The sequence below is a fragment of the Antechinus flavipes genome, chromosome 2, assembly GCF_016432865.1.
Source record: "Antechinus flavipes isolate AdamAnt ecotype Samford, QLD, Australia chromosome 2, AdamAnt_v2, whole genome shotgun sequence".
NCBI lineage: Eukaryota > Metazoa > Chordata > Mammalia > Dasyuromorphia > Dasyuridae > Antechinus > Antechinus flavipes.
This window is the reverse complement of record NC_067399.1, coordinates 540,955,034-540,981,259: the sequence shown is the minus strand read 5'-3', so window position 1 is coordinate 540,981,259 and position 26,226 is coordinate 540,955,034. Positions and strand designations below refer to the sequence as shown.

The 26,226-nt window shown below is 36.7% G+C and overlaps 1 protein-coding gene across 1 annotated transcript in view; it reads left to right on the top strand.

The window, feature by feature from the left end:
- Positions 1 to 26,226, top strand: part of SLC24A1 (solute carrier family 24 member 1) — a 37,063-nt gene extending 10,837 nt beyond the window's left edge. The window contains exons 3-6 of the mRNA XM_051973952.1: positions 17,195 to 17,887; positions 22,247 to 22,336; positions 24,121 to 24,287; positions 25,162 to 26,226. Coding sequence (XP_051829912.1) covers positions 17,195 to 17,887; positions 22,247 to 22,336; positions 24,121 to 24,287; positions 25,162 to 25,411 — 1,200 coding nt within the window. The 3' untranslated portion in view covers positions 25,412 to 26,226. The remainder of the gene's footprint in view (positions 1 to 17,194; positions 17,888 to 22,246; positions 22,337 to 24,120; positions 24,288 to 25,161) is intronic.

Genomic DNA, 26,226 nt, shown 5'->3' with positions numbered 1-26,226 from the left:
ATGTATAAGAGGTAGGTGGAGATGCATAGGCAGGAGTTCAGGAAGGCTACTAGAGTATGATAGATAGAACTAGAAGTTATTTACATAGAAATAATAACTGAACCATGGGAAATGAGGTCACTAAGGGAGATGGTATAGAGCAAAAAGAGAGGGATACCCAGGACAAAGCTTTAGGGAACCACCATACTTAGGGAGTAAGGGAGAACCAGCAAAAGAGACTAAGACGGAACCTTTGGACAGATAGAACCAAGAGAGAAAAGCAGGGGAGGGAGAGACAGAGACAGAGCCAGAGAGAGACACATGGGGGGATAAAAAAGGGGGAAAGAGAGAGAGAGAGGCAGGAAGAGACACACAGAGAGTGACAGAGAGAAAGAAGCTCATTTAGAAAGACAAGGTTGATAAGCAAACTTAAATGTTTCAGAGAAGTCAAGGAGAATCAGAATTGACAAAAGGATATTTTTGTCAAATGGGTAATTTTGAAAAAGATAGTTTAAGTTGAATGCTGAGGCTGAGGGAGTGGGGGTGGGAGTGGAGCTTAGAAAAGAGTGAGGGTATCGGAAATGAAAGCACTGAAATCACTTTCTCAAGGAGTTTAGTTCAGGATAGAAAACAAAGGATAAAAGCTAACTGGGATGGTCAGATTAAGTGAGGATTTTTTAAGAATGGAGGGAACATGGGTGTTTATTATTATTATTATTATTATAGCTTTTTATTTACAAGATATATGCATGGGTAATTTTTCAGCATTGACAATTGCAAAACCTTTTGTTCCAATTTTTTCCCTCTTTCCCTTCCTCCCCTCCCCCAGATGGCAGGTAGACCAATACATGTTAAATATGTTAAAGTATATGTTAAATACAATATATGTATACATGTCCATACAGTTATTTTGTGGCACAAAAAGAATCGGACTTTGAAATAGTGTATAATTAACCTGTGAAGGAAATAAAAAATGCAGGCGGACAAAAATAGAGGGATTGGGAATTCTATGCAGGGGTTTACCCTCATTTATAGGTGTGTTTTTAAGTAATGGAGAAAGAAGTAGAAGATAGGAAAAGATTGAAGATAAGAGAAAGAGGGAAGATAATAGCAGAGACTATCTGCCAATTAAGTTGGGATGGGTTGGGGTCAAAGGTGTGTATAGAAGGGTTTGCCTTGATAAGAAGTGTCATTTCTTTATCTGAGGCTGTGGGAGTGTGGGAGAAGTTAGTGGAGGGAGATGTTTGAGTGAAATGAGATGAGGAAACTAGACAAAGGAGGAGCTCACAGCTAACAAATTCAGTTTTTTCAGTGAAGTATGGTACAGTATTTGTTTCACTATTCACCTTCAAGCCAGCTATAGAGAAGAGATCTCTGGGTCCAACTGAATCTTCTGTGTTTCTTCAACCCTTATCATAATCAGAATTACATTTTGTTCATGGTCATATTGGAATATTTTCTAAGTAGCATATATGTAGCAAAGGCCTTTTGATCATAGCAGTCAAAAAAAGGAGAGCCATTTTGCAGATTAGGAAGCTAAGACTTAACAAAGGCATTCCTTTAACAAAGCGAGTTGTTCATTGCTCTTCTTAATTCTTTTAGGTAAGGTAGAAACAGCATTTTATAGATGAAGAAACTTAACTTAGGTTAAATGTTTAGGGTCAAAGATCATATCTGATACCTAGCAGAAATGGGACTAGAATCTTGCAGTTCTAGGGTCTCATTTCAAAGCAGTCTACCTACACTAATCACAACAATAACAGTAGGCATTTATATAGCACTATGTTCCACACACTATGTTAAGTACTTTACAAATATCCCCATGACAATCCTTCCAGGAAGGTTCCCCCTTCAACTCACAGAGGCTGGAATCCTCTCAAGAGTAATGAAGCAGATTTCTCCTTTTCTTTCAATGGTTTAAATGATTCAAGACAATTCCTATATTTCTACCAAGAAATCTGCTTCAGATATGGATTTTATCTTTGCTTTTTGCTTTATTCCCAGTTCAGAGGCAAAAAAGAGACATTTCTCCCAGAGATAGGAATGGGAGAGGACAATTATTTTTGAAAAGCTTCTAACATCGTAAAATTTAAAAGCAGAAATCGACTAGGCTTTCTTTTCCTCCTGGATCTTAGACAAGAAACTTTTATTAAGCTTGTTCTAAGCATTGTGCTAGAATTTGGAGATACAAAGCAGACCAAATAAAGGCTCCTACTTCCATTTCTCAATATGCAAAATAGCCCTTCCTTGGCCGCTGAGAGCAGAAGGATATTGTTACCATTTAGAGGGGAAGACCAATAACCAACAATGAATGATTAGGACCAGGAATTGTGATTAAGGAGAAAGGGTTAATTTGAGTTTTTGATTAGAGCAGAGAACTTGAGATGCTGAGTATTGAACAAAGTGAAGAGAACTAGAATGTAATTTTTTACTTTCTCCTTCTATGATTCTTCAGCTCTAATCTGAATTAGAATGTCCAAGGGGGGCAACTGTGATTTCTCCTTTGAACTGAATCTTAAGGTGGATAGGTATAATTACAGGGGAATGTCACAGGGACGACTAGCCTAAGCTGTATCATCTTCACAGTGTGATGGACAGCTTATGATATGAGAGTGGTCCAGGAAATTTGCTCTCTAGAGCTTGCTGCAAACTGGCTTGAATTTATGGCTAGGCCCATTTGCGAAGTGTCACCTGGGCCCTCAGAGACCTGAAAAGTCTCCAATATTTGGGATACTGTAGGGTAGTAGAAAAAGATATGAATTTAAAGTTGTTAGAATTTGAGATCAAATCCATCACTGCCCCATACTACTTGAGTGATCTTAATTAAGTCACTTAATATCTCTATACCTCAGTTTATAAATCTATAAAATAAGAGGGACTAAATGACCTCTAAGGTTCTTTCCAGCTCTGCATTTCCACTGTACCAATCTTCCACCCCCATCAACCACAGTCATTTATTATTAATCAGCTGACATGCTAGGAGCAAGGTGTACAAATATAGAAATGAGAGTCTGTAAGTCTCGAGGAGATTTTATTCTGCTAGGGGAAATATTCACAGATAAATGAATAAAAGGTTTTTTTTGGACTAGACCAGTCACTTCATTAGTGTAAGGAACACCCTGTGAAGTATTTTTCTATGCCCATTGGCATTTCTTTATAATTTCTGTTCTTAGAGAATATTTGGTGCTCCTAAAATTTAAGTGACTTGTTTAGGTCATACAATTAGTGTGTATCAGAGGAAACACTTAAAAGCACATCATTCTGATTCCAAGGCTATCTATATTGATCAATGATTCTTAACCTGGATTTTATAAAATTTTAAAAATTTAATAATCACATCTCAATATAATTGGTTTTCTTTGTAAGTCTATGTATCTTAATTTATGCATTTAAAAACTTTATTATGAGAAGGAGTCCAAAGACTTCATCAGACTGCCTGCCAAAATGGACAGCAACACAGAAAAGGTTAAGAATCATTGGGTTTAAATCAGTTCCAATAGAGCAGTAATGAACTGAACCAGCTACATCCAGCGAAAGAACTCTGGGAGATAAGTATGAATCATTACATAGAATTCCCAATCCCTATATTTTTGTCCGCCTGCATTTTTGATTTCCTTCACAGGCTAATAGTACACTATTTCAAAGTCTGATTCTTTTTGTACAGCAAAATAACTGTTTGGACATGCATACTTATTTTGTATTTAATTTATACTTTAACATATTTAACATGTATTGGTCAACGTGCCATCTCGGGGAGGGGATGGGGGGAAGGAGGGGAAAAATTGGAACAAAAGCTAGGTGACACAGTGGTTAGAGCACCAGCCCTGAAGTCAAGAGTCAAATATGGTCTCAGACACTTAACACTTCCTAGCTGTGTGACCCTGGGCAATTCATTTAACCCCAATTGTCTCAGCAAAACAAATAAATAAGTAATAAAAGAATCATTGGGTTGTACTGTGATGCTTATAGTATATAAAGAGATATATAAAATAAATATTAATGAATGAGAGAACTGAAAAAGACTGCTTGAAGGAAAAAGCCCCTGGGATTAGTCCAGAAAAGAGACTGAGGTTCCAAGAGGCAGAGCTGAAAAGAGAGAACATTCGAGGATAGCCTGAGCAAAGACAAAGAGGTAGGAGATGGGATTTGGTAAGTGGAGAATATCAAGAAAGTCAATTGAGCTAGGTCACTGAGCCTGTGAGTAAAACATATGAGAGAGAATAATGTATAACTAGCCTAAAAAAAAATAGAAAAGTTGGAGACAGATTGGGAAGAGTTTTAAATGCCAGTGGAGAAGTTTATATTTAAAAAGACTATTTTATGGAGAATTCACATAGGCAAATGCTCACAAAGTGATCAGAAACTTCTCTGCTTACTATCTATTCTCAGTGATGCCTCAGAGAGAAAACATAAACATTAGGAAAGGAGAAATGTAAAGGAGTGGAATCTGTAAGAATTGGCAATAGATATTTATGGAGGTGAGGAGAGAGAAACTGATGAATCAAGGATGATGCTTAGGTTTCAGACTTGATGGTCTAACTTGCCTCCAGCAGAAATAAGAAACATTAAGAGGAATGGATTTAGCGAGAAGGATAATGAGCTCTGATTTGGGCAGATAGTGTTCCAGATGCCTATGGCACATCCAGGTAGAGTTATCAAACAGACAATTAGAGATAAGGGACTAGAGCTCAGATAAACTGATAGGCTAAAGTAGTTACAATAGGTAGGCTGTGAACATAGACTTTGGAATCATTTAATAGCGCTGATAGGTGAGGGCTGATGAGATTTGCAACATCGAGATAAGAAAAGACTCAGGACTGACAGTATTTCAAGGAGCAGGATAGGAACCTATAAAGGAGATTGAAAAACATCAGGCTGATAGGCAGAAAGAGAACTCAGGCTGAAGGGTGTCACAAAAACCCAGGTAGGAGGACAGAGGTAATCAGGAGTATCAGGAAGGGAGTAGTTGATGGTATCAAATCCTATAGAGAGAGATCAAGAAGAAGGAGGACTGAGAAAAGGTCATTTGATTTTTTAGTAAAGTGATCATTGCTGATTTCTGAGAAAACCATTTCAACTGAATGATGGGAGTACGAGCCAGATTGCAAAAGGTTGACAAGTGAGTGAAGTTGAGAAAGTGGAGGAAACAAGCTAAAAAGGAAGAGAGAAATAGGACTATATTTTGCAGAGATTGTAGAGCCAAGTGAAGGGTTGTTTTTTTTTTTTAAGTAATATTATTTTTGGGATGCGGGAAAACGGGGACACTGATGCATTGTTGGTGGAGTTGTGAACGAATCCAGCCATTCTGGAGAGCAATCTGGAATTATGCCCAAAAAGTTATCAAACTGTGCATACCCTTTGATCCAGCAGTGTTTCTATTGGGCTTATACCCCAAAGAGATACTAAAAAAGGGAAAGGGACCTGTATGTGCCAAAATGTTTGTAGCAGCCCTGTTTGTAGTGGCTAGAAACTGGAAAATGAATGGATGCCCATCAATTGGAGAATGGCTGGGTAAATTGTGGTATATGAATGTTATGGAATATTATTGCTCTGTAAGGAATGACCAGCAGGATGAATACAGAGAGGCTTGGAGAGACCTACATGGACTGATGCTAAGTGAGATGAGCAGAACCAGGAGATCATTATACACTTCGACAACGATATTGTATGAGGATGTATTCTGATGGAAGTGGATTTCTATGACAAAGAGACCTAACTGAGTTTCATTGGATAAATGATGGACAGAAACAGCTACACCCAAAGAAGGAATACTGGGAAATGAATGTGAACTATTTGATTTTTGATTTTCTTCCTGAGTTATTTTTACCTTCTGAATCCAATTCTCCCTGTGCAGCGGGAGAACTGTTCGGTTCTGCAAATATGTATTGTATCTAGGATATACTGCAACATATTTAACATATATAGGACTGCTTGCCATCTTGGGGGGGGGGGAGGGAGGGAGGGGAAAAAACGAAACATAAGTGATTGCAAGGGATAATGCTGTGTAAAAATTATCCTGGCATGGATTCTGTCAATACAGAGTTATTATTAAATAAAATTAAATTTAAAAAAAAAAGTAATATTATTTTTATGGAAGTACCTAAGTGGCTCAGTGGATAAAGTGCTTCAGGAATATCTGAATTCAAATCTAGCCTCATTCATTCACTAGCTATGTGATCCAGAGCAAATCACTTAACTTCTGTTTACCTTCATCGACTGATGAAGGAAATGGCAACTACTTCTGTGTCTTTGCCAAGAAAATCCCACACAGAGTCATGAAGGGGTGGATGCTACTGAACAGCAAAATTTTTTTTATTAATTAAATCTTTTTATTTTCAAAATATATACATGGATAATTTTCAACATTCACCCCTACAAAATCCTGTGTTCTAATTTTTTACCCTCCTTCCCCTACTACCTTCCCCAGTTGGCAAGTGATCCAGTATATGTTGAACATGTGTAATTCCTCTATAGATATTTCCACAAATATCACGTTGTTCCAGAAAAATCAGGTCAAAAAGGAAAAATAAAATGAGAAGGAAAATAAATTGCAAGAAAATAACAACAAAAAGAGTGAAAATACTATGTTGTGGTCCACATTCAGTTCCCACTGTCCTCTCTCTGGGTACAGATGGTTTTCTTCATCACAAGACCATTGGAACTGGTCTGAATACCTCATTGTTGACCAGAGCCATGTTCATCAGAATTGATCATCATATAATCTTGCTGTTGCTGTTTATAATGATCTGCTCATTTCACTTAGCATCAGTTCATATAAGTCTCTCCAAGCCTCTCTGAAATCATCCTGCTGATCAGTTTTTAACAGAACTATAATATTCCATGACATTCATATATCATAATTTGTTTAGCCATTCTCCTTAGTTTTTTGCCACTACAAAAAGGGCTGCCACAAACATTTTTGAACAGCAATATTTTTAATAATGATTTTTGGAGTTCTGATTAAAAAGGTCAAGCCTGGGTGGTTTAAAAAACATATTATACTATAAAAAACAAGCTGGTTTAAGAAATTAGTTGGTATAATCCTTGTTTTGATGTAGGCCAAAGAAATAATAATATTCCTTTCTCTAGCAAAAAAAAGGGTTGTGTGGTATTTATGTATATAGTGAGGTACTTATATATCATGTGTTTATTTTATATATATATAATGAGTTTAAATAACAGCTTATAATGCCATTTATTCTAGTATCTCATAATTCCTGCTTTTGCCTTCATTGAGTGAAGTTTTTAAATATGAGGGAAATCCAGGAACATTTGTAGGTAACAGGAAAGAACCCATGTTTAAGAAAAAGATAAAAATTAGGGGAAGAGAAGGGATGATCAAAGGGAGCAAGTTCCTTCAGGAGACAGAAGTTGAGATCAAGGGCCCAAGGTTTTTTGCCTTGAGGGTAAAGGTACTGTCTGAATTCTAAACTTTCTAAAAGTCACAGAAAACTGAACTCAAATACCTCCCCAAAGCCTCCTCCCTCTGTCCTTCCCCTTTCCCCAAGAACCCAAATCCCTCCCTCTACCATCAGAGTTTGAGAAAAATTCTCAGCAAGCCTCTCCAACCAGCTCTGGGGGCTCTCTTTCACTGTGGCTCTGGGGGCACAAGCTCTGCCTTTGTCCAGATGGGAAATCTTCACTCTGGTCACTAACCAATTTCTGAATCCAGAATCAATGGTATTGTGTGTTGGAGGGAGAAGAGGGTAGGGAGTGAGACCTGCGCTCAGAATCACGGCTCTTTATGAGACTCTTGGATAAGTTCTTGTCACATTCTAAGTGGGATTCTAACCAGGGGCATCTGGGAAGAAGCAGCCCTTGCCTCCAGGCCACAGTTCTGGAATGGCCTGGCCTCTCTGTCTGGGGTCACCGATATGGCCCAGTGAAGAGCTTACTTGTTTTAACTGGATTATAGGATCTGCAGGTGAGGAAGAGGTCAGAGGGGATTGAGACTAAAGAGTTGAATCCCTGCGGCTGAGAAAAGGGACTTGGAGGGAAGCAACATCAAGAAGGAAGTCAGGAGGGGGTCACAGCTCCAAAGTGACTAAAACCAGTCTCTCAGTGGAGAGAGCTCTGTATCTGCCTGTGGTGGAGAGGATGGGGAAGGGGGAAAATTGGAAGAAGAAGATGAGAAGAGGTAGAATTGCTTTGTCCCTTGATGTCATACATTATAGTAAAATTCACTGACCACTCTGCATGCTTGAAATGAACTTTCTCTTTACCTCCCTTTCATAGAATCTCTCTTTCTTGAAGACTCAGCTGAAGATCATCTTTTTAAAATTACTTTTTATTTATTTCATTAAATATTTCTCAAATGTAAAATAATTTTAACAAGTATTAAAAAAAAAAAAACTTTGAGTTCCAAATTCTCTCCCTTTCTTCTGTCCTTCCCCGCCTCTTTGAGAAGGCAAGCAATTTGATAGTGATTGTGTGAAGTCATGCAAAACATAATTTCCCAATTAGCCACGTTGCAAAAGAAAACACAAAGAAAATAAAACAATAAAAATAAATAAAGTTAAACAAAGTATTCTTCTGTCTGCATTCAGAGTTTATTAGTTATGGCTCTGCAGGTAGCATTTTTTCAACATTGGTCCTTTGGAATTATTTTGCATGAATTCATAAAATGTGAAGAATTGTCTTTTGCATATATCTTTTTCTGAGACTTCTAATACCCTCCTTTGGAAACCTTGTATTTAACTATTTTGTATTTAATCACTTTTACTTACTAACTACTTATATCATGCACTTGCTTTATTCTTTATATTTGTGTTCTTAGCACCCAGCACAATGTTTGGTACATTGCTGTTCCTTAATAAATGCTTTTTGATTAATTGGATTTATTTTTTTTGAAAATTGTTGCTTCATATTTTTTAATTTATTACATAGTGGAGAATGTACTTTATTCTTATATATTAACATTGATTTTCTACGTAGCTTGACGATTAGACATTAATCAGAAATAATTGCTCAGAAGGTTCCCTCCCTACACTTAATTAGTTCTCTTCTAATTTTAGCCACATTAATTTTGTTCATTCAAAACCTTTCAAATTTTTACATAATCAAAACTGTCCATTTTGCTTTCTATGATCAGTTTTATTCTATGTTTAGCTAAGAATTCTCTATTTACTTTAGTTATGTAAAGGTGTCTTTTTCTGCCTCTCCTATTTTTAAGATGATGTGACCTTTTATATTTACATTCTGTATCTTTTTAATCTTTTTTTTTTTTAACACAATGTAGTGTACTATTTCTGTCAAATTATTTTCCATTTTTCACTGGGTTCCTTCCTTAAGGTCACCTAGCTTTCAGGAAAGGCTTTTGTAATTTGAATTCTTATTTGTGTACACATTTCATTCTTCTACTAGCCTGGACACAATCCTTGAGAATGGAGACTGTGCTTAGCATGCACATAAGAAGTATTATTTGTGATAGAATTGAAACATGGTCTAGCCACAACTATTCACATTTCTTTTTTTAACGATTGCAAGATGTTTATTTCATAAAAACTCTGTTTTTACTTCCCTTTGTACATATTGCATTATTTTTCTAGTAGAATGTAACCTCCTTGAGGGTAGGGACTTTCTTTATGTCTTTGTGTGCCTACTTCTTAAGTTCTAAGAACTTAGTAAATACTCGTTGAATAGAAATGGAATCTGGTAGTGCATGTATTTGCCAGTCCCCTAGTATGCTCAATTTAAAGTTCCATGTTCCTACTGGACACTTTCAGTTTCAGTCTGAGAGATGCCATTAGTCTTGTTTACAGGAAGGGTTGTGACATACTCTGAACTTAATGACGAGTTAAGTTTGTAGTGCTATAGGGTTGTGCCTATTTATGGCTGTGGATCTACTTTGAGTCCTCAAATCTATTTCCCTGCCCCAGCCCCCAATTTTAAGTTTTGAATTCCAAGACTTAGTTCACAGGGTTTTGTCACATTCATTTATTCCCTTAATATGTATTTATGATAATAATTAGTTCTGTGCTAAAGCCAGTACCTAAAAATTCAAGGGAGCTGAGGGTGAACATAATTTATCTCTTAGAAATCAGCAAGTGCTACACATTAGAGTTTGATTTATTATTTGATTGATTGTCTAGGTTTTTGTAGAAATGTTTATTATTGTGGATTAAAGAGATAAAAAAAAAACTTCTTTGTGAAGTGTTTTGAATTGTTGAATTTGGTTCATTGGGCTTTGGCCTGATCATTTATTGACCTGATAAATATTTACTTTCTTTTTTCCCTCAATAAATATTTACAATAACATTAACTGATGTTTGTGACTTGTAAAGCTTAATGGAATGAGAAAGCATTTGAGATAAACTTTTAAAAAAGGAAGAAGCATATTCACATAGGGAGAAATCAGAGGAAAAGCAAATAGGTAGAAAGGTACCCGGTGCATTTGGGAGACAAGAAGCAAGCTAGTTTGGTCAGAGCTTAAGAGTATGTGAGGAGTTTTTTGGGGAAATTGAATCTGAAAACAAAGTGTGGTGATAGATTGTTGAAGGTATTAAATAACTGAGTTTGGCATTTATTGCAGGGACCACTAATGATTTCTGAGTAGGGGAATGAAATGATAAGATTCATGCCTAAGAAAGATTATTCTGACAGAAGCTCACTGCTTTAGAAGGGGGAGAGATGATTGAAGAAAAGTTATGATATCACTGAAATGGTTGGTAATAGGGGGTTACAATGTGTAGCCAGTTGGTGGCAGTGAGAATAAGTTGGATGGATGATGATATATTCTTTGAAGGTAGAACTGAGTTACTCAGATATAAGAAATGAGGTAGATGGAGAAGTCAAAGAAGACTTATTTATGAACATAGGGGGCCAGAGCAGTGGTAATTTCTAGAGAGATATAATGAAATTAGGAAAAGAAGCAGGTTGGGGCAGGTTTAAATGGAAAGAAAATAGAGTAGATTTTTTTTTTTAAGCTGAGGCAATTGGGGTTAAGTGACTTGCCCAGATCACACAGCTGGAAGTGTCAAGTGTCTGAGACTAGATTTGAACTCAGGTCCTCCTGACTTCAGGGCTGGTGCTCTATCCACTGCACCATGTAGAGTAGATTTTAAACATATATTTTAAATGGTGGGACATCCTGAATTTGGTTCAATAAGCATAGATTTATGAGTCTTCAGCTTAGAGGCAGCACTTGATGATATTGTCAGGCGAGAGGAGACCCAAGGACAGAATTTTGGGAAACACATTAAAAGGTGAACAAGAAGACAAAGAACCCAGGAAGAAGATAAAGAAGACATGGTTAGAAAAGCAGGAAGAGAACCAAGCTAAGGGAGGAGAGAGTATCCACCAGAAGAGAGGGGTCAACAGTAGGGACAATAAGGAGGATAAGGACCAAAAAGACACGTTTAATTTGGTGATTGGGATGCTATTAATGATCTTTGAAAGAATACATACATGAGAATCTTAGATTTGATCTGGGGTAGAGGCCAGATTGGGAGTGAGTAGGGAAGAAATGACATTAGGGATACAAATTTCCTTTTAAAGAAACTTGGAAATAAAGAGGAAGGGAAAAGTGGGTTATTAGGCTTAAATGATCATTTCCAGATTATATGTTATATAACATTTTCCCCAAGGTTGGTTGATTTGTTTGTTTTTTCCCCTGATCTGCTCAGGTTACTTGGCTCTTTTTCTCCAGGAAGTGCTATAAAATCTAATCAATTCAATTTTACCAAATCAGAAATACTTAAAACATAAATAACAATGGACTCTTTGTTTTTTCTGATAGTTGGTAGAATTGACCATTTTCCTTCATTGCTTTTACTCAATCTTTTTCACAGAGTTAAAAGGGTTGGGGTAGGGGTAGCTTTCTGGGGACTCTTGGTCTTCCTCTCTTCCCCTTACTTATTATATCTTTGGCTGGAATCAGGCTGAAACTGCTGTAAGCAAGACAGACTGAAACTGTGTTTTCCTAACTATTCTCTAGTTTGGGGAGGACCAAGGAGTTGGTTCATTTTTTATGGTTTTACTTTCTGCATCAGATAGAATCCCCAGGGAAGTCCTGAAACCTCTAGGTAGGAAGTCAGAGTCTGCTCTGAGTCTGCCCAGACTCTTCCCATTCTTTCAGCTGCTCTGCATCATGCAAACCTGTGTCCTTTCACATTTTGTCCTTTAAAGTGGAAGAACCTGCAGAGCCCGATGAGCTCCCAGCAGTCAAAGTTTCTCCAGCTTCTGTTGTGCGTGCTGCCAAAGATCATGATGAACCAACCCCTGATGGGCAGGTATGGTTGGGTCCAGACTTGTCACATAGTTGAACTAGGAAGTAGAGCCATAGTTATAGCATTTTCAAGCAAGAAGGGACCTTAGAAATTATCCAAGTCCAACCCTCTAATTTTTCAGGTGGGCAAACTTAAATCCTAGAAAGTTTACTTAATTTAATTTTGTGTCCAAAGTCCCATAGCTACTTAAGAGGTAGGATGTCATTAAGAGATCCCGCCTTGAAGCCAGAAAGACCGGAGATCCAACTTCTGACTCATTCTGGACTCATTCTGTGACCCAGAACAAATCACCAAACCTCTCATTGTTCTAGGAAACTCTCCTAGACTATAATTTGCAAAGAAAAAAAGTCTTCTACTATCATTGGTAGAGGACATTGCCTCTCCTGGGAGTTCCCTATATCAAGGACACTACATATCTAATTCCTAGCCCATCTCAGAATTAGTTAGGGTCAAAACCTGGATTAGAACCCGGGTTCAGTGTTTATTGCATTCTGGAAGATAGTTTCAATCACCTATGTGATGTGATTCTAGGCATGAAGGCTTCTTTGGACCAAATCTTACCCACTTTTTTTTTGCCTAAAATCCTGTTAGAGATTCATTCCTTTGAGAAAAATGTTGCCCAAGGCCAGGAGGGGCTAACACTTTGCTTTAAAAAAATGGATAAACATATTTCAATCTATTTTTTTTATTTTGTATATTTCTGTATTTTATTTTATGCACTGGAAAATGTTATTTTGAAAAAAGGGTTCACCAGCCTGTCAAAGGAGTCCTTGATGCAACACACCAAAAAAATCCCATTAGGACTACTGCCTTACATTCTCTTTTAAAATGCAATTGTACAAGGGGAGGATTAATATATTACTCTTTAACACTTTATTTAGAATGAATTTGTTAGATCCTCTGTTCTGGGAAAGATCAGAACTTGAGCAATTGAGACAATGCTGAATTCCTGAAGAGAGATTTTGGGGAAGAAGGCCTGACATCTATTTCATCATTATGCATACAACTGGTTCTGGGTAAATACTCAGAGTTACACAGTTATTGCTGGTGGTTGTACACATAAGCCATTCAGAAGAGAGACCATTAGATTGAGAGTCAGGGAGTCTTAAAATACAAAGGGACCTTAAAGATTATCAAAGTCCAACCTCCTCATTATAGAGTTGGCTGAGGGAGAGAAAGGAATGTCCTCCTTACTCCATCTCCCTGTTGACATATGTTGTGACTACAGAAATTAGAGATTTTGGAAGTTGAGGATGGGGCTAGTGGAGAAAGAATGTGGGCATTGGGGAGACTGGGAAAGTATTGGGATTAGTTGACCCAAGGGAATAATGTCATCAATGGAGGTAGAGTGTGTTTAGCCAGGATGGGATTTGAACTCAGACCCCCTTATCCCTGACTCTGGGCACAATATTTTTTCTACTGTATTGAAATCTTCCTTGGTAATTCCTCTGGAGTCATCATATCTTTAGATGGAGCTGTAAGGAATGTATTACTTTGTGTTGTCTTCCAAACAGGAGGGAGGACTCTGCTCATTGGCCTGGAGTCAGTTTGTAGGCTCATGCCATTCTTCTTTCTATCCTTGAGTGTATTTCCTTCCTAAGATCCAACCCCAATAAATGTTTCATCATGGTAAGTGACCCTGGGATGGTCACCCTTTTGATGGCAAGGGAATCAGGTTTGGGTATGCCCTATCAAGTTAGAAAAGTTTCTGAGCATGGATCCACATCAACTGTCTGTTCTCCAAAATCCAGTGGAGTTCTGAAAGGTTCATCCCATTCTTGGCCAAAGAAGCTTTTAAAGATCACCAAGTTGCTAGGGGATTTTTGATCTGCATTCGTCAGCCCATAGTTGTCATGAATTCTTGAGGTATTATAGAAAGTATTACGAGCATATTGTCATGCTACTCCTTGGCTCCACTCGTACTACTTTATGTTCTACCTTGATGATACCTTCAACATATCTTGGGGTTTCTCTCATTCTCACCAGATCAGAATAATTCCCCTGATGAATTAGAACAGTCATTATGAGAAAATGTCTCAGATAAGAAAGAATTAATCATCATGGCCAAATTCTGCTTTTTACTTATATATTTTCACCTTTTAGGAGTTCTGAGATATAACTGGTGCTCTGACCATTCTTGCCTAAAGGAAAAATAAAACAAAATAAGAAAACTAACTCAAAGAAATTATATACAAACAAGACTTTTTTATGGCCTAGGAACAAAATAATTGACTTGTTTAGCACAATTAGGGGTACCCAGTCTTTTTTTTCCATTCTGTGCTCCCCACCTAATTCTCACGGAGGATGGGAATTCTGTAGGTAGCTATCCTGTTGAGTCATCCTTGAATCTTTCTACAACCAATGAATTTCCTTGTACTGTTGATTCTGTTTTCATAATCATCTCTTGGCATTGGGTACCTTTTTTCTACTCATCCAGCCATCACCCTAATTCAAGTCCTCATTATCTCTTGCCTGGAGAATTGCAATAACCTCCTAATAGTTTCCTTTGCTTCTAGTCTCTCCTTTCTTCCATCCATCCTCTACATGATTGCCAGAGTAATCTATTTAATGATTCTGTTAATGATAATGGTTCTGATTCTATTTTTATTGAGTGCCTTCAGTTGTATCTTATTACTTCTAGAATAAAACATCTGGATTCTTCAACCTGGCATTTAAAACCCAACCATACTCTGATCCTAAATCTCCCTCCATCTTTATCTCACATTACTTTCTTTCTTAAATTCTATGATTCTGTGAAACCAGATTGCCAGTTCTCAAACTCAGCATCCATCTCTTGCTCCCATTCCTTTGTAGAAGTTATCCCCCACGCCTGGAATGCACTTCTCCTTTATATCTCCCTCTCAAAATTCTTATCTTCCTTCAAGGCTCAGTTAGCTAGGTCCTCTTTGAAAACAAAGGACAAACAACAAGAAGCAACAACAAGAGCTGGCAGCATAGTGGGTAGAGCACCAGATCTGGAGTCAGGAAGACTTGAGTTCAAATCCACCATCAGATACTTAATACTTGTGTGACTCTGAGCAAGTACCTTAACCCTGCTTGCCTCAGTTTCCTTATATGTAAAATGGGCTGGAGAAAGAAATAATAAGTCAGTTTAATTACTTTTGCCAAGAAAATCCCATATGAAGTCATAAAGAGTTGGACACTGCTCAAAATTACTGAAAAAAACCTTCCCAAAGTCTTCTTTGATCCTTCTGAGTTATTGGGGGATCTTTCCCTCCTCAAATTACCTTGCATTTAGTTATATGGGTATATATTATATATTCTTTTCCTCTTCAAAAGCTTGAAGGGAGGGTTTTTCTTTGAAATCTCTGAGTCAGGGCCTCGAAGAATACCTTGCACTTAATAGATACTTAGTAAATATTTGTTGAATTGATTGGCCCTCAAGATTTCTTCACTGAGCTTCAAGTTTTCTCAAACTGGTCTCTTCCATCTTTCTTGGACAGATTTATAGCCTTGCTTTCTGGAAGTCCTGATCTTGTTCCTTTGGATCCTGGTCCATTTTCCTGAAATATTTAGCTCTTTAAATACACATTTAATTGATAATTTTTCTTTATATATTAACTGAGCTTTGCCAACATAAATCTCCATTGCCATCCCTTATAACAAAGAATTTTAAAACAGAAAAAAATTTAACTGAGGTTAATGTCTTGTGTTTTATATCCATAGTGGCTTATTTCTGGAAAGAAGAGAGAGAAATATATTCTCATATCTCTTCTTTAAATTAGCCAAGCTTGGTCCTTAGAATTTCTCAGCATTCATTTTTGACATTTGTAGTTCTATTCACATTGTTGTAGTTATTGTGTATATCGTTTTCCTAGCAATTTACTTCACTTTGCAGCAATTCATCTAAGTCTTCCCAAGTTTTACAAGACATCCCATCATACTCGCATACTCACATACCACATACCACAACTGGTTTTGACATTCCCCAACTAATGGGCTTTGCTTTAGTGCTTTGCCACTACAAAAAAGTCATCAGCAAACTCTTAGATAGGTTAGTTACTTATGTTGAAACTGTAATTCAGGTAGCATTCCTGCCTATCCTTGGTAGTGGCCATGTGGTCTCTCTCAGTGGCAGTACTATCATTTCTGAAACCTCTCTGCATGACAACAGTTTCTCCTTCTTCTTCCCAAGAGTAGATTGCTTTCTCTTCTTCAGAGCTCCCATCCTAACTGGACCATCTGCCAAGAACTTGAGGGGTGCCTCTAGTCCTTAGTTCATTTGAAGAGCTGGCATAACCAACAGGTCCCAAGCCCAATGACTGATCAAGTCTTTCCAAAATCAGATGATTATTGTGTTCCTTCTTCATGACATCCCATTCAAAAGTTCTCTTAGGGGATTGAGTGGCTTTTCAAAAGCCACTTTTTATGATTCTAAAATATCTACCACTTTAAAAAGACATGGTAGCATCAGACAATTCCCATTAGAAAGAGAAAGATCTCTTTTTCTCAAATTTAGTGTTTGATCTAGACATACAATTTTCACTTCCATTCCCATTCTTAGTCAATAGCCCTACTTACTTCTATTAATATTTTGTTATTTAATGTCCTCCTTAAATATGTGTGATCATGTCTACTTATTAGTGTCAGTGCATCAGTCTGTGATACTCCTACTCCACCACAGCAAGATATAAGTGCTGGAAATGATGCCTTTAGCACATATTTAGTACTCAGTAAATATTTTTGAGAGACCAAATATACAATCAATATGAGGCTTCAAAAGATTATAGCATTACAGAAAGAGCTGGAGCAACCTTAGAGATCATTCAGCCCAAACCTTTCATGTTATCTATGAAAAAATAGAAGAAGGCATAAGGGAAAAAACTACTTGGAAAAGAGATCAGGTTGCTACTGACATTCAGGCTTTAAAGTGACAGGTTCCAAAGGCCAGAAGTGCTGGGTACTTGGGAGTCGGAATGTGTTGATTCAAGTCCCTAGCCAATGTTTATGTTGATTTTGATTTGCAGGAGGGTGCAGCTGCTGCAGGAGAGGATAAAGGTGAAGGTGAAGATAAAGATAAAGTTCTGTGTGGAAATGAAGCAGGAGAAAAAAATGAAGATGAACCCCAAGGTCAGAACAAAGATGAAATTCAAGGGAAAAGTCAAGGTCAAGGGAGAGAGGAAGAAGACAAGGAGGGTAAAAAAGACCATGGAAAGGGAGATGCAGAAAGAGATGAAGGTGGAAAAGAAGGTGTAAAGGAAGGTGAAGAAAAAGGTGAAGAAGAAGGTGAAGAAGGTGAAGAAAAAGGTGAAGAAGGTGAAGAAGAAGGTGAAGAAAAAGGTGAAGAAGAAGGTGAAGAAAAAGGTGAAGAAGAAGGTGAAGAAGAAGGTGAAGAAAAAGGTGAAGAAGAAGGTGAAGAAGAAGGTGAAAAAGGTGTAGAAGAAGGTGAAGAAAAAGGTGAAGAAGAAGGTGAAGAAGGGGAAGAAAAAGGTGAAGAAAAAAGTGAAGAAAAAGGTGAAGAAGAAAGTGAAGAAGAAGGTGAGGATGGCAGTGAAGATGAAGATGAGGATGCGGAAGAAGATGAAGAGGAGGAAGAAGAAGAAAATGAGGAGCCTCTGACACTAGAATGGCCTGAAACAAAATCTAAACAGGCCATTTACCTCTTCATTTTTCCCATCATTTTCCCTCTGTGGCTGACAATTCCAGATGTCAGGAGACCGGTAAGATATCACTGCCTGTAATCCTGTCCCTTAAGGATGTCTTATGGAAGTTTTCAGGTGTTCAGGGCTCACCCCTGAGAGGCAGAGTAGATGTATCCACTCATGTTTGTGGGCAGAATATTTCAAATTCTAGAGTTGAAATGAGGTCCTGATTAAAAATTCATTGAAGTTACAGTTTCAACTTTGGAGACCCCACCACATAGAAAAACACCCCTTTAAATAAAAGTCTACCTGAGTATGACTTAAATATACTTTAAGCAGGAGTTAGGAGTCATAGAATTTTATTCTGGTTCCCAGACTGATAGTATTTAAAAATCTGTGCTTTCGTTTTTACTATCTGTAAAAAGGGAAATGCCATTTGTTCCCTTTAATTTCACAGAGTTTTTGGGAGGATAAGATGAGATCATAGAGTAATTTGAAGGCATTTAGAAAATCATAATATTATTATTAGTAATAATAGCGAACACCACTCTTATATATTTCCAGGTGATATGGTGTAACAGAAAAAGTCCAGGAGTCAGGAAAACCTACGTTCCACTTTTATTACCACCACTAATTATCATATGACTTTGGGCAAGTCATAACTGTTTCCTCATAGTTCAAATGGGGAAAATAATGTTTTTCTGCTTAACTTTTAAAAATATGGTGAAGATCATTTGAGAAAATGTATGTTAATACATTGAAAAGTATCAAGTATTTTACACATTTGATATTTATTATTGTGAATATCAGTTTTTTTTTCTTTCCCTTGAGGCAATTGGGGTTACATGACTTGCCCAGGGTCACACAGCCAGGAAGTATTAAGTTGAGATCACATTTGAACTCAGGTCCTCCTGACTTCAGGGCTGGTGCTTTATCCACTGTACCACCTAGCTGCCCCAAATACCAGTTCTTTAAACAAACAACACTTTCAGTGTATATTCCTATCAGTGGAACAATTGGGTCAGAGAGCATGATTATTTCACCACTATTGAACTCATCTCTAAAATGCTTCTATAAATCTCTAGTTCCATCAACAAATGTGTGGAATATATATTCTTATACAATCCTACTAAAATCGAGTTTAATTTCTTTTGATTATATTTGTCACTTTGATGGGTGTGAAATTTTATCTCAAAGTTATCTTAATATATCTGACTTTGAGTCTTAGTGAGATTGAGTAGTTATAAACTGATTGGTCACCATTATATTCCTTCTTTTGAAAATTGTCTTTTTTGTATCCTTTGGTAATTTATTCATTATGGACTAGGAATTACCACTATGCCTTTTTAACAAAATCTTATGCATTTTAAAGATCAAGTTTTTGTCTTTTATATTTGTCATAAATATTTTTCGTTTAATATTATTTTTGCTATGTAGAATTTTTTATTTTTATATCATCAAGAATATTACTTTCCCCAATAATTCTTCCCATTTGTTGAATTGAAAAACAATTCATCTTTCCTTTATAATTGAAAGAAAACTTTATTTTATTTTCATCTTTTTAATACTTTTAAATGTTTAAGTCTTGCATGCAAGTAGAATTCAATGGGACATAGGGTATTAGAGGTACATCTTAATCCTAGAGACATTCCTAAGGAAAGTTATTCCAAAAGGTGATCAGTAGTGAAGAAGTTTTTCTGAAGTTTCCTTTGGGATTTGAAAGAGTAACTTAGTACCTGGAATCATATTGAAACAGAGCTTTTGTTATCTCCTAGATACCTCAAGTTCCCAGGAAAAAATAATGTCCTAATGAAATTCCATTTGGATTCTGTTTCAAAAACTGCTCTGTGAATCCAAAAGTATCTATCTATCAGTGACTTAGTGTTAGACTAGAGAAAAGTCTTTAGTGATCTGTATAGCTATTCTTTACCCTATTCAACATTTTTATCAATGACATGGATAAAGGAGTAGATAGTATGCTTCCTAAATTTGCAGATGATAAATTGGAATAGTTAATAATTAAGGTTCAAAAAGAAGATAAAATTTAATAGCAATAAAGGACAAATTTTACATTTAAGTTAAAAAAAAACCCTACCTTTCCAAATATAATTTAGAAGAGTTATAATTAGATAATCATTAATTTGAAGACTTTGCATTTTTATTGGACTATAAACTCACTATGAGTCAATAATATAATATGGCAGCTGGAAGAATGTATGTGATTTTAGCCTCTGTTTAGAGAGGATGTGTATACTGAACTTGAGAAGTGATTTTTTTCAGCCATTGCTTCTGGTTCGGTCTCTGATAGTTCATACCTGAAATACTGAATGAGAAAACAATTGTTGTAATCATATTTTTCTATTAGGTTCTATAGGAAATTAGGATTATACAAAAAGACTGATGAAATTGATTTTAGGTTGCCTTTTGGGAAAAGGCAAAAACCAAGGTAGGTCTTAGCTTTTCTATGGGATAATGATGATTTTTTAGGGGGAAGGGGTTTGTGACAGTTTGCTGTCACATCTTCAAAGACAGAAGACGCAATGCCCTATTATTGTATGATTCTCTTTATGACCCATTATTCTTTGGGTTAATGGAAAAATAAGGCAACTTTGGTTTACATGACTTAAAATTTAACTTTATACATTAAAAGTCTGCTATCTAGCTTATCTACTTGATAAGTTTAGGTTATCATAGAATGACTTGTATGCTTTGATTTACTGTGACTGGTAAGCATACTATGTATATATCTACATATGTATGTGTGCATATATATATATATATATATATATATATATTTAACTTTTAACAAATCAGGCAAGTTATTAGTGTAATTTGATTAAAAGTGAAAATTTGGGGCATTACATATCAATTCACCAACAAAGAAATGGGTCATAAAACCCAGAAGGGCAATAATGTGAAGTTAATGACTCCATTTAAGCATGCTATATTATTTTATACTTCCAAACTTCTCTTTCTAACTTCCCATGGGGTCTACAGAGGAACTATTACATACAGATGATGAAGAAAATATGATAAAGAACTCTTTAAAATTCCAAAGAACTCTTTTGATTTCTAGGTGGTTTGGAAATTAAGGAAAGGTCAAGACATCATATTGAAAGTGAAAGTTGAGAAGGAAGAATGAAATTTTTGCTATAATCTTTCATAAAGAAGTTTTAGGGTTTTTTTGAGGGGGTAAAAGTATAGACAGTTTTATATTTTATTTTATTAAATTAAATTAAAGACATTTAAAGTGTATGGTTATGAACATTTCAAAATGCCAACTAAAGGATTTTAGGAGGAGAAAAATTGCCTTATAATGTTTTCCTTTTTTTTTTTAATTACAAAGTTCACTTATGATTAAGTTTTGGGGCATCCATTGAATATCAGCCTCTGGTCTTCCTTTTAAAAGTAATGTATTTGTGACCTTAGAGACTAATCTTCACATTGCAAATGTCTTTCTTGGCATATTTATTTGGCATAGATGGAGGGAGTTTGAGAATCTAGGGGAGGAGCACAATAGATATTTCCTTTCATTATTGTTTCACAATTGGGACTTTTCCAAACAATACTGAGTATACAATATGAGATATCATTTTTTGGAGGCTATAAAGTCATATATACATTTTTTCTGTAGTACTGAAAAATGTTTTTTCTACACTAAAAAAATCACTTCTGCAATTAAAAAAAGTTTTTGTTAGCTTTTTTTGTTCTTGTTTAAAACTATGAGTCACTGGGATGGAATTGACTCTTTTCAACAATGAAGTGATTCAAGATAATTCCAATAGACTTATGATGGAAAGAGACCTTTGCATCCAAAGAGAGAACTATGGAGACTGAATGTGGATTAAACCATGGCATTTTTACTTTTTTGTTGTTGTTTGTTTGATGCTTGTTTTTTTTTTCTTTCTTGTGTTTCCCCCCTCCTCCTTTTTCTTGTAGCATGATGAATATAGAAATACATTTAGAAGAATTGCACATATTTAACCTATACCAGATTGTTTGCTGCCTAGGGGAGGGAGAAGGGGAGAGAGAGGGAGAAAAAATTGAAACACAAGGTTTTGTAAAGATGAATGTTGAAAACTTTTTGCATGTGTTTGGAAAAATAAAATACTATTAATTTTAAAATACCATTAATTTGGACAAAAAAATATCATTGTATTATGTTGGCAGGTATTGCTCATTGTTAGCCTCTTTGCTTCACAAGTTTGGTAGTAAAAAATTGACTTAAAAATAGGAAAGGACAGGCAGAGGAAATTCTCAAGGGCCCTGTCCAATGCTAAGATTCCAATTCACATATCATTTGAATCCTAGCAAAATAAACTCCTTCTTCTTCTGTCAAGTAGCCATTGGCACAAACTGGTAACTTTTGGTCCAAATGCCTTAGTCTTTTCATCTCATGATATTGTTTCACTTATTTTTCTAAAAACTTTCCAACAGGAATCTAAGAAGTTCTTTGTAATCACATTTCTGGGCTCCATCCTGTGGATAGCCATGTTTTCATACCTCATGGTGTGGTGGGCTCACCAGGTCAGTAAACAGAAACTCTAGCAACATTTTTTCCCGTTCAAACTTTTCCTGAATATAATACTAAGGCTTACATATCACTGTGGTTTTGAGAATCCAGATGAATTTTCTAAATTCTCATTATTCTCGCTGAAGACTTGAAAATAAAATTATCTCCAATGATATAATACTTTCCAGATGAGAACTACCGATTTTCTTACATAGAAAGTAAACAGACTTTTGAGGGACTGGCCCTTTCAGCTGCATGGTATGGTGGATAGCACTCTGCTTGGAATTAGGGGAAGTTTTATCTTCCTTAGTTCCAACATGGCCTCAGATCCTGATTAACTGTGTAACCCTGGACAAGTCACTTAACTCTGTCTGCTCATCTGTAGAGAAAGAAATGGCAAACGCTCTAGTATCTCTACCAAGAAAACCCTAAATGAGGTCATGAAGAATCAGATTAAGACTGACATGACTGGGTCATAAGGTCCTTTTACAGTAGTTGTGGTACAGTGGGAAGAGTCCTGGTTCTGATGTTAGAGGAGCCACATTCAAGTCCCACTTGTGATGCTTAATTCCTTTGAGCCTTGATCTTATTTAATCAAGTCACTCACTCTCTCTGGATCTCAGTTTCTTCATCTATGAAACAAAAAGCTTGACATAGATGTCTCCCAAGGTTCTTTCTAGTTATACATCTGTGATCTTAGACAGAATAACTGCTCCTGGTTATGGTGCTGCTTTGATAATATTGGTTCTGCTTGCAGTTAGTGGAGATGTGGAGACAGTGTTCAGGTAGGACAGTGTGGAGAGCTCCCCCTTTTTTCATGGGGTAATTGGGAGTTATTAAGTGACTTATTTATCTAGGGTCACACAGCTAGGAAGTGTTAAATGTCTGAGGCTGGATTTGAACTCAGGTTCTCCTGACTTCAGGGACAGAGCTGTACCCACTGCACCATCTAGCTGCCTCATGGAGAGCGCATTTTAAAAAGAGGAGAATTATCTGATGTCCTGAGAACATCCCTTCTCCTTCCCCTCTCTCTGTGATATGATGGACTATAAGTTGCCAATCCTTTCTCCTCTGCTGTTGTGTTCTGCTTTCTAGAGCTCCCAAGTTGGGGTGACAAAACAATAACTGTTGCTTTCTAGAGCCCCCACGCTGGGGTGATTAAAATATACCTTCCTAGTGGAGAAGTGATGAGACAGAACTCCCAAAGATGGTGGAAAAATGGAGTCCATTTATTACAAGGTCTTTCTCCCCTTTATATCCTCATACCCTTATTTAACAAAAACATTGGGCATGCGCCCAGTATGTACTGCCCACGTGGGACCATATGAACAACTTGCTATGTAGTTTGTCACCTGGTATCACTCTGCCTCAATCACAACACAGGTTGTCACCTCCCCGACTTCTCAGGAAGGCAGAGAGCCCTTAGGGGAGATGAAGGAGCCGAACCAGACATTGTCAGCAGGTTCCCTCTGGGCTGAAGGATCTTATACCTTATCCAGAGTTTCCTCACTGACTGTGACCCTCTACACTCTGCCCCACCCTCATCCCTTATAAGTGTTGAGGGAATGAGCTAGGATGCTTTTCTGCCTAAGGCTCTAAGTTCCATGAAGGCAGTAATTATTATTTATTATTTTTTAATTTTTAAAAATAAAATATATTTATATTATCATAATTATTATTTATCTTCAGATCCCTACAGTGCTCAATATATTGGAAGTACCTAAATGTCAATGATAAATGTTTTTAGAAAGCTATAGCCATGGTTTGTTTTCTATACTTATTACTCTTTCTTTACTAGGTTGGTGAAACAATTGGGATTTCTGAAGAGATTATGGGCTTGACAATCCTAGCAGCAGGCACTTCAATTCCTGACCTCATTACAAGTGTTATTGTTGCCAGAAAAGGCCTAGGAGATATGGCTGTTTCCAGCTCAGTGGGCAGCAACATATTTGACATCACTGTAGGGTAAGGAGAAATCTTCATTTTCAAGTTAGATTGAAAGAATTAAAAAAAAATCTATAGGCTCTGGCACAATAGGATCCATTCCTGTTTTCCACTTTGTTCATTTTGAAAAGAGATATTTGCATTATTGTTATAAAGGATAAACTGATATGACTTTTTCTTAAACACAGTATATTGCAGAACTAAAATACTGCTTAAAATAGAATTGATTAGAATTTACAGATGGATTGAAAAGTGAAATCCATTAAATTCCATTACTGAGTACGGTTAAACCCTCAGCTCATTGATTCCTGGATTTGACAGAGGAATCCTTGATGCAATCTCAGTTCCCGATTCTTCTTTTTATTTGAATTACTGACAGTTACAAGGCACCAGATTGCATTTCTAGTGAACAATCAGCATTTTCATATCTTAAGACCACTTCTGCACACGATCTCTCCATCCCACCCCACCCTAACTTTTTTCTGGTCTATACAGAATAGTAGCAACCTATCATCTGAATAAGCCACATGTAATAGCTTTTGGATAAGTGAGGGCTGCCGACAGGCTCTGTAGATGTGGAGAAAAGAAGACGGGATAAGATTGTTGGGTGCTAAGAAAGTAGAGAGAAAATGAAATTCTTATAACAGGCAATCTGATTTGTCTTTGAAATGCCAGTGTGATATAAGGCAAGAGCATTGAACTGAAGGGACAGAAAAATGTGAGTTCAAGACTTGTCTCCTTGTGAACCTGAGAAGTTTTGCTGTCTCCTGTGGCTCAGTTTCCTCATTTGTAAAAATAGAAAGGCATTACATTGGAAATACACTAGAAAATGTCTTGTCCTGTCTTATTCCTGGAATATCACACTATGTACTCATCCCCTTTTCTTGTCTTTCAGTTTGCCAGTTCCCTGGTTTCTCTTCTCTCTCCTCAACGCGCTTCAGCCTGTCCCAGTGAGCAGCAATGGCTTGTTCTGTGCAATTGTTTTGCTCTTTCTCATGCTCCTGTTTGTGATCTCTTCAATTGCAGTCTGTAAATGGAAAATGAACAAAATTCTAGGATTCATCATGTTTCTCCTTTACTTCATATTCTTGATTATCAGTGTAATGTTAGAAGATCGAATCATATCCTGTCCCATCTCCATTTGAGTCAGTCTTGAAGCCAATGCTATTGAACAAAGAACAAATGCACATGTGATGTTCCTCTGTGGATCATTGTATTTCCCAAAGGATGAACTCTACCCATGGAGCTGTGGCTCAAGAGGGTGTCTGGGATGTTTCACAGTAAGCAATGTCAGGAACTGGAGGCTTGATGGTGACTTAGTTTTATATTTGACTGATGGAATATTCTTTTCTGAGGGGCTCTTCCCTGGACATCATACTCTATAGCCAGCACACTAAGACTATAGGTGTAATTGAAATTAGAGAACTAATTATTTTTAAAATAAGGGGTAGATGAAAGGGACTATTGAAAATAGCCTTCACTATTACATCGTTCCCTAGCCACATCTAAGGGACTCCTGGAGACTCTGAATTTTACCAATCTCCTTTAGGCTCTAAACCAGATTATTCAAACTAGCAGACCTGGTTTCTGTATCTCCTGCGCTAAGCAAATATGGTGCTCTGTTTTTCTCCCTTTTTCTTAAGTGAGGTACCCATCCAATTTATAGTCAAATTATGTTTTTGAATTCAGGTAAAAGTCACTAGTAAGAAGCAGCATGATGAGAAGTAAACACTGTTCACAGATTCAATTTATCTTGAGATTAATTTTGAGCATTTGAACAATTTTGTTTTAAACAAGAGGGTGCATGAGTTAAATTTCCTCACATGTATCAATCATCTCTAGCTTAGAAGGGGAAAAGTTTAATCTCCTAAGAATATGAGCACTTTTGCAAAAGAGGAAGGAGTAGGACTAATGAAAAGTGATTTTTCTCTCACATTAGGACTAATGGGAGTGAGGTAGA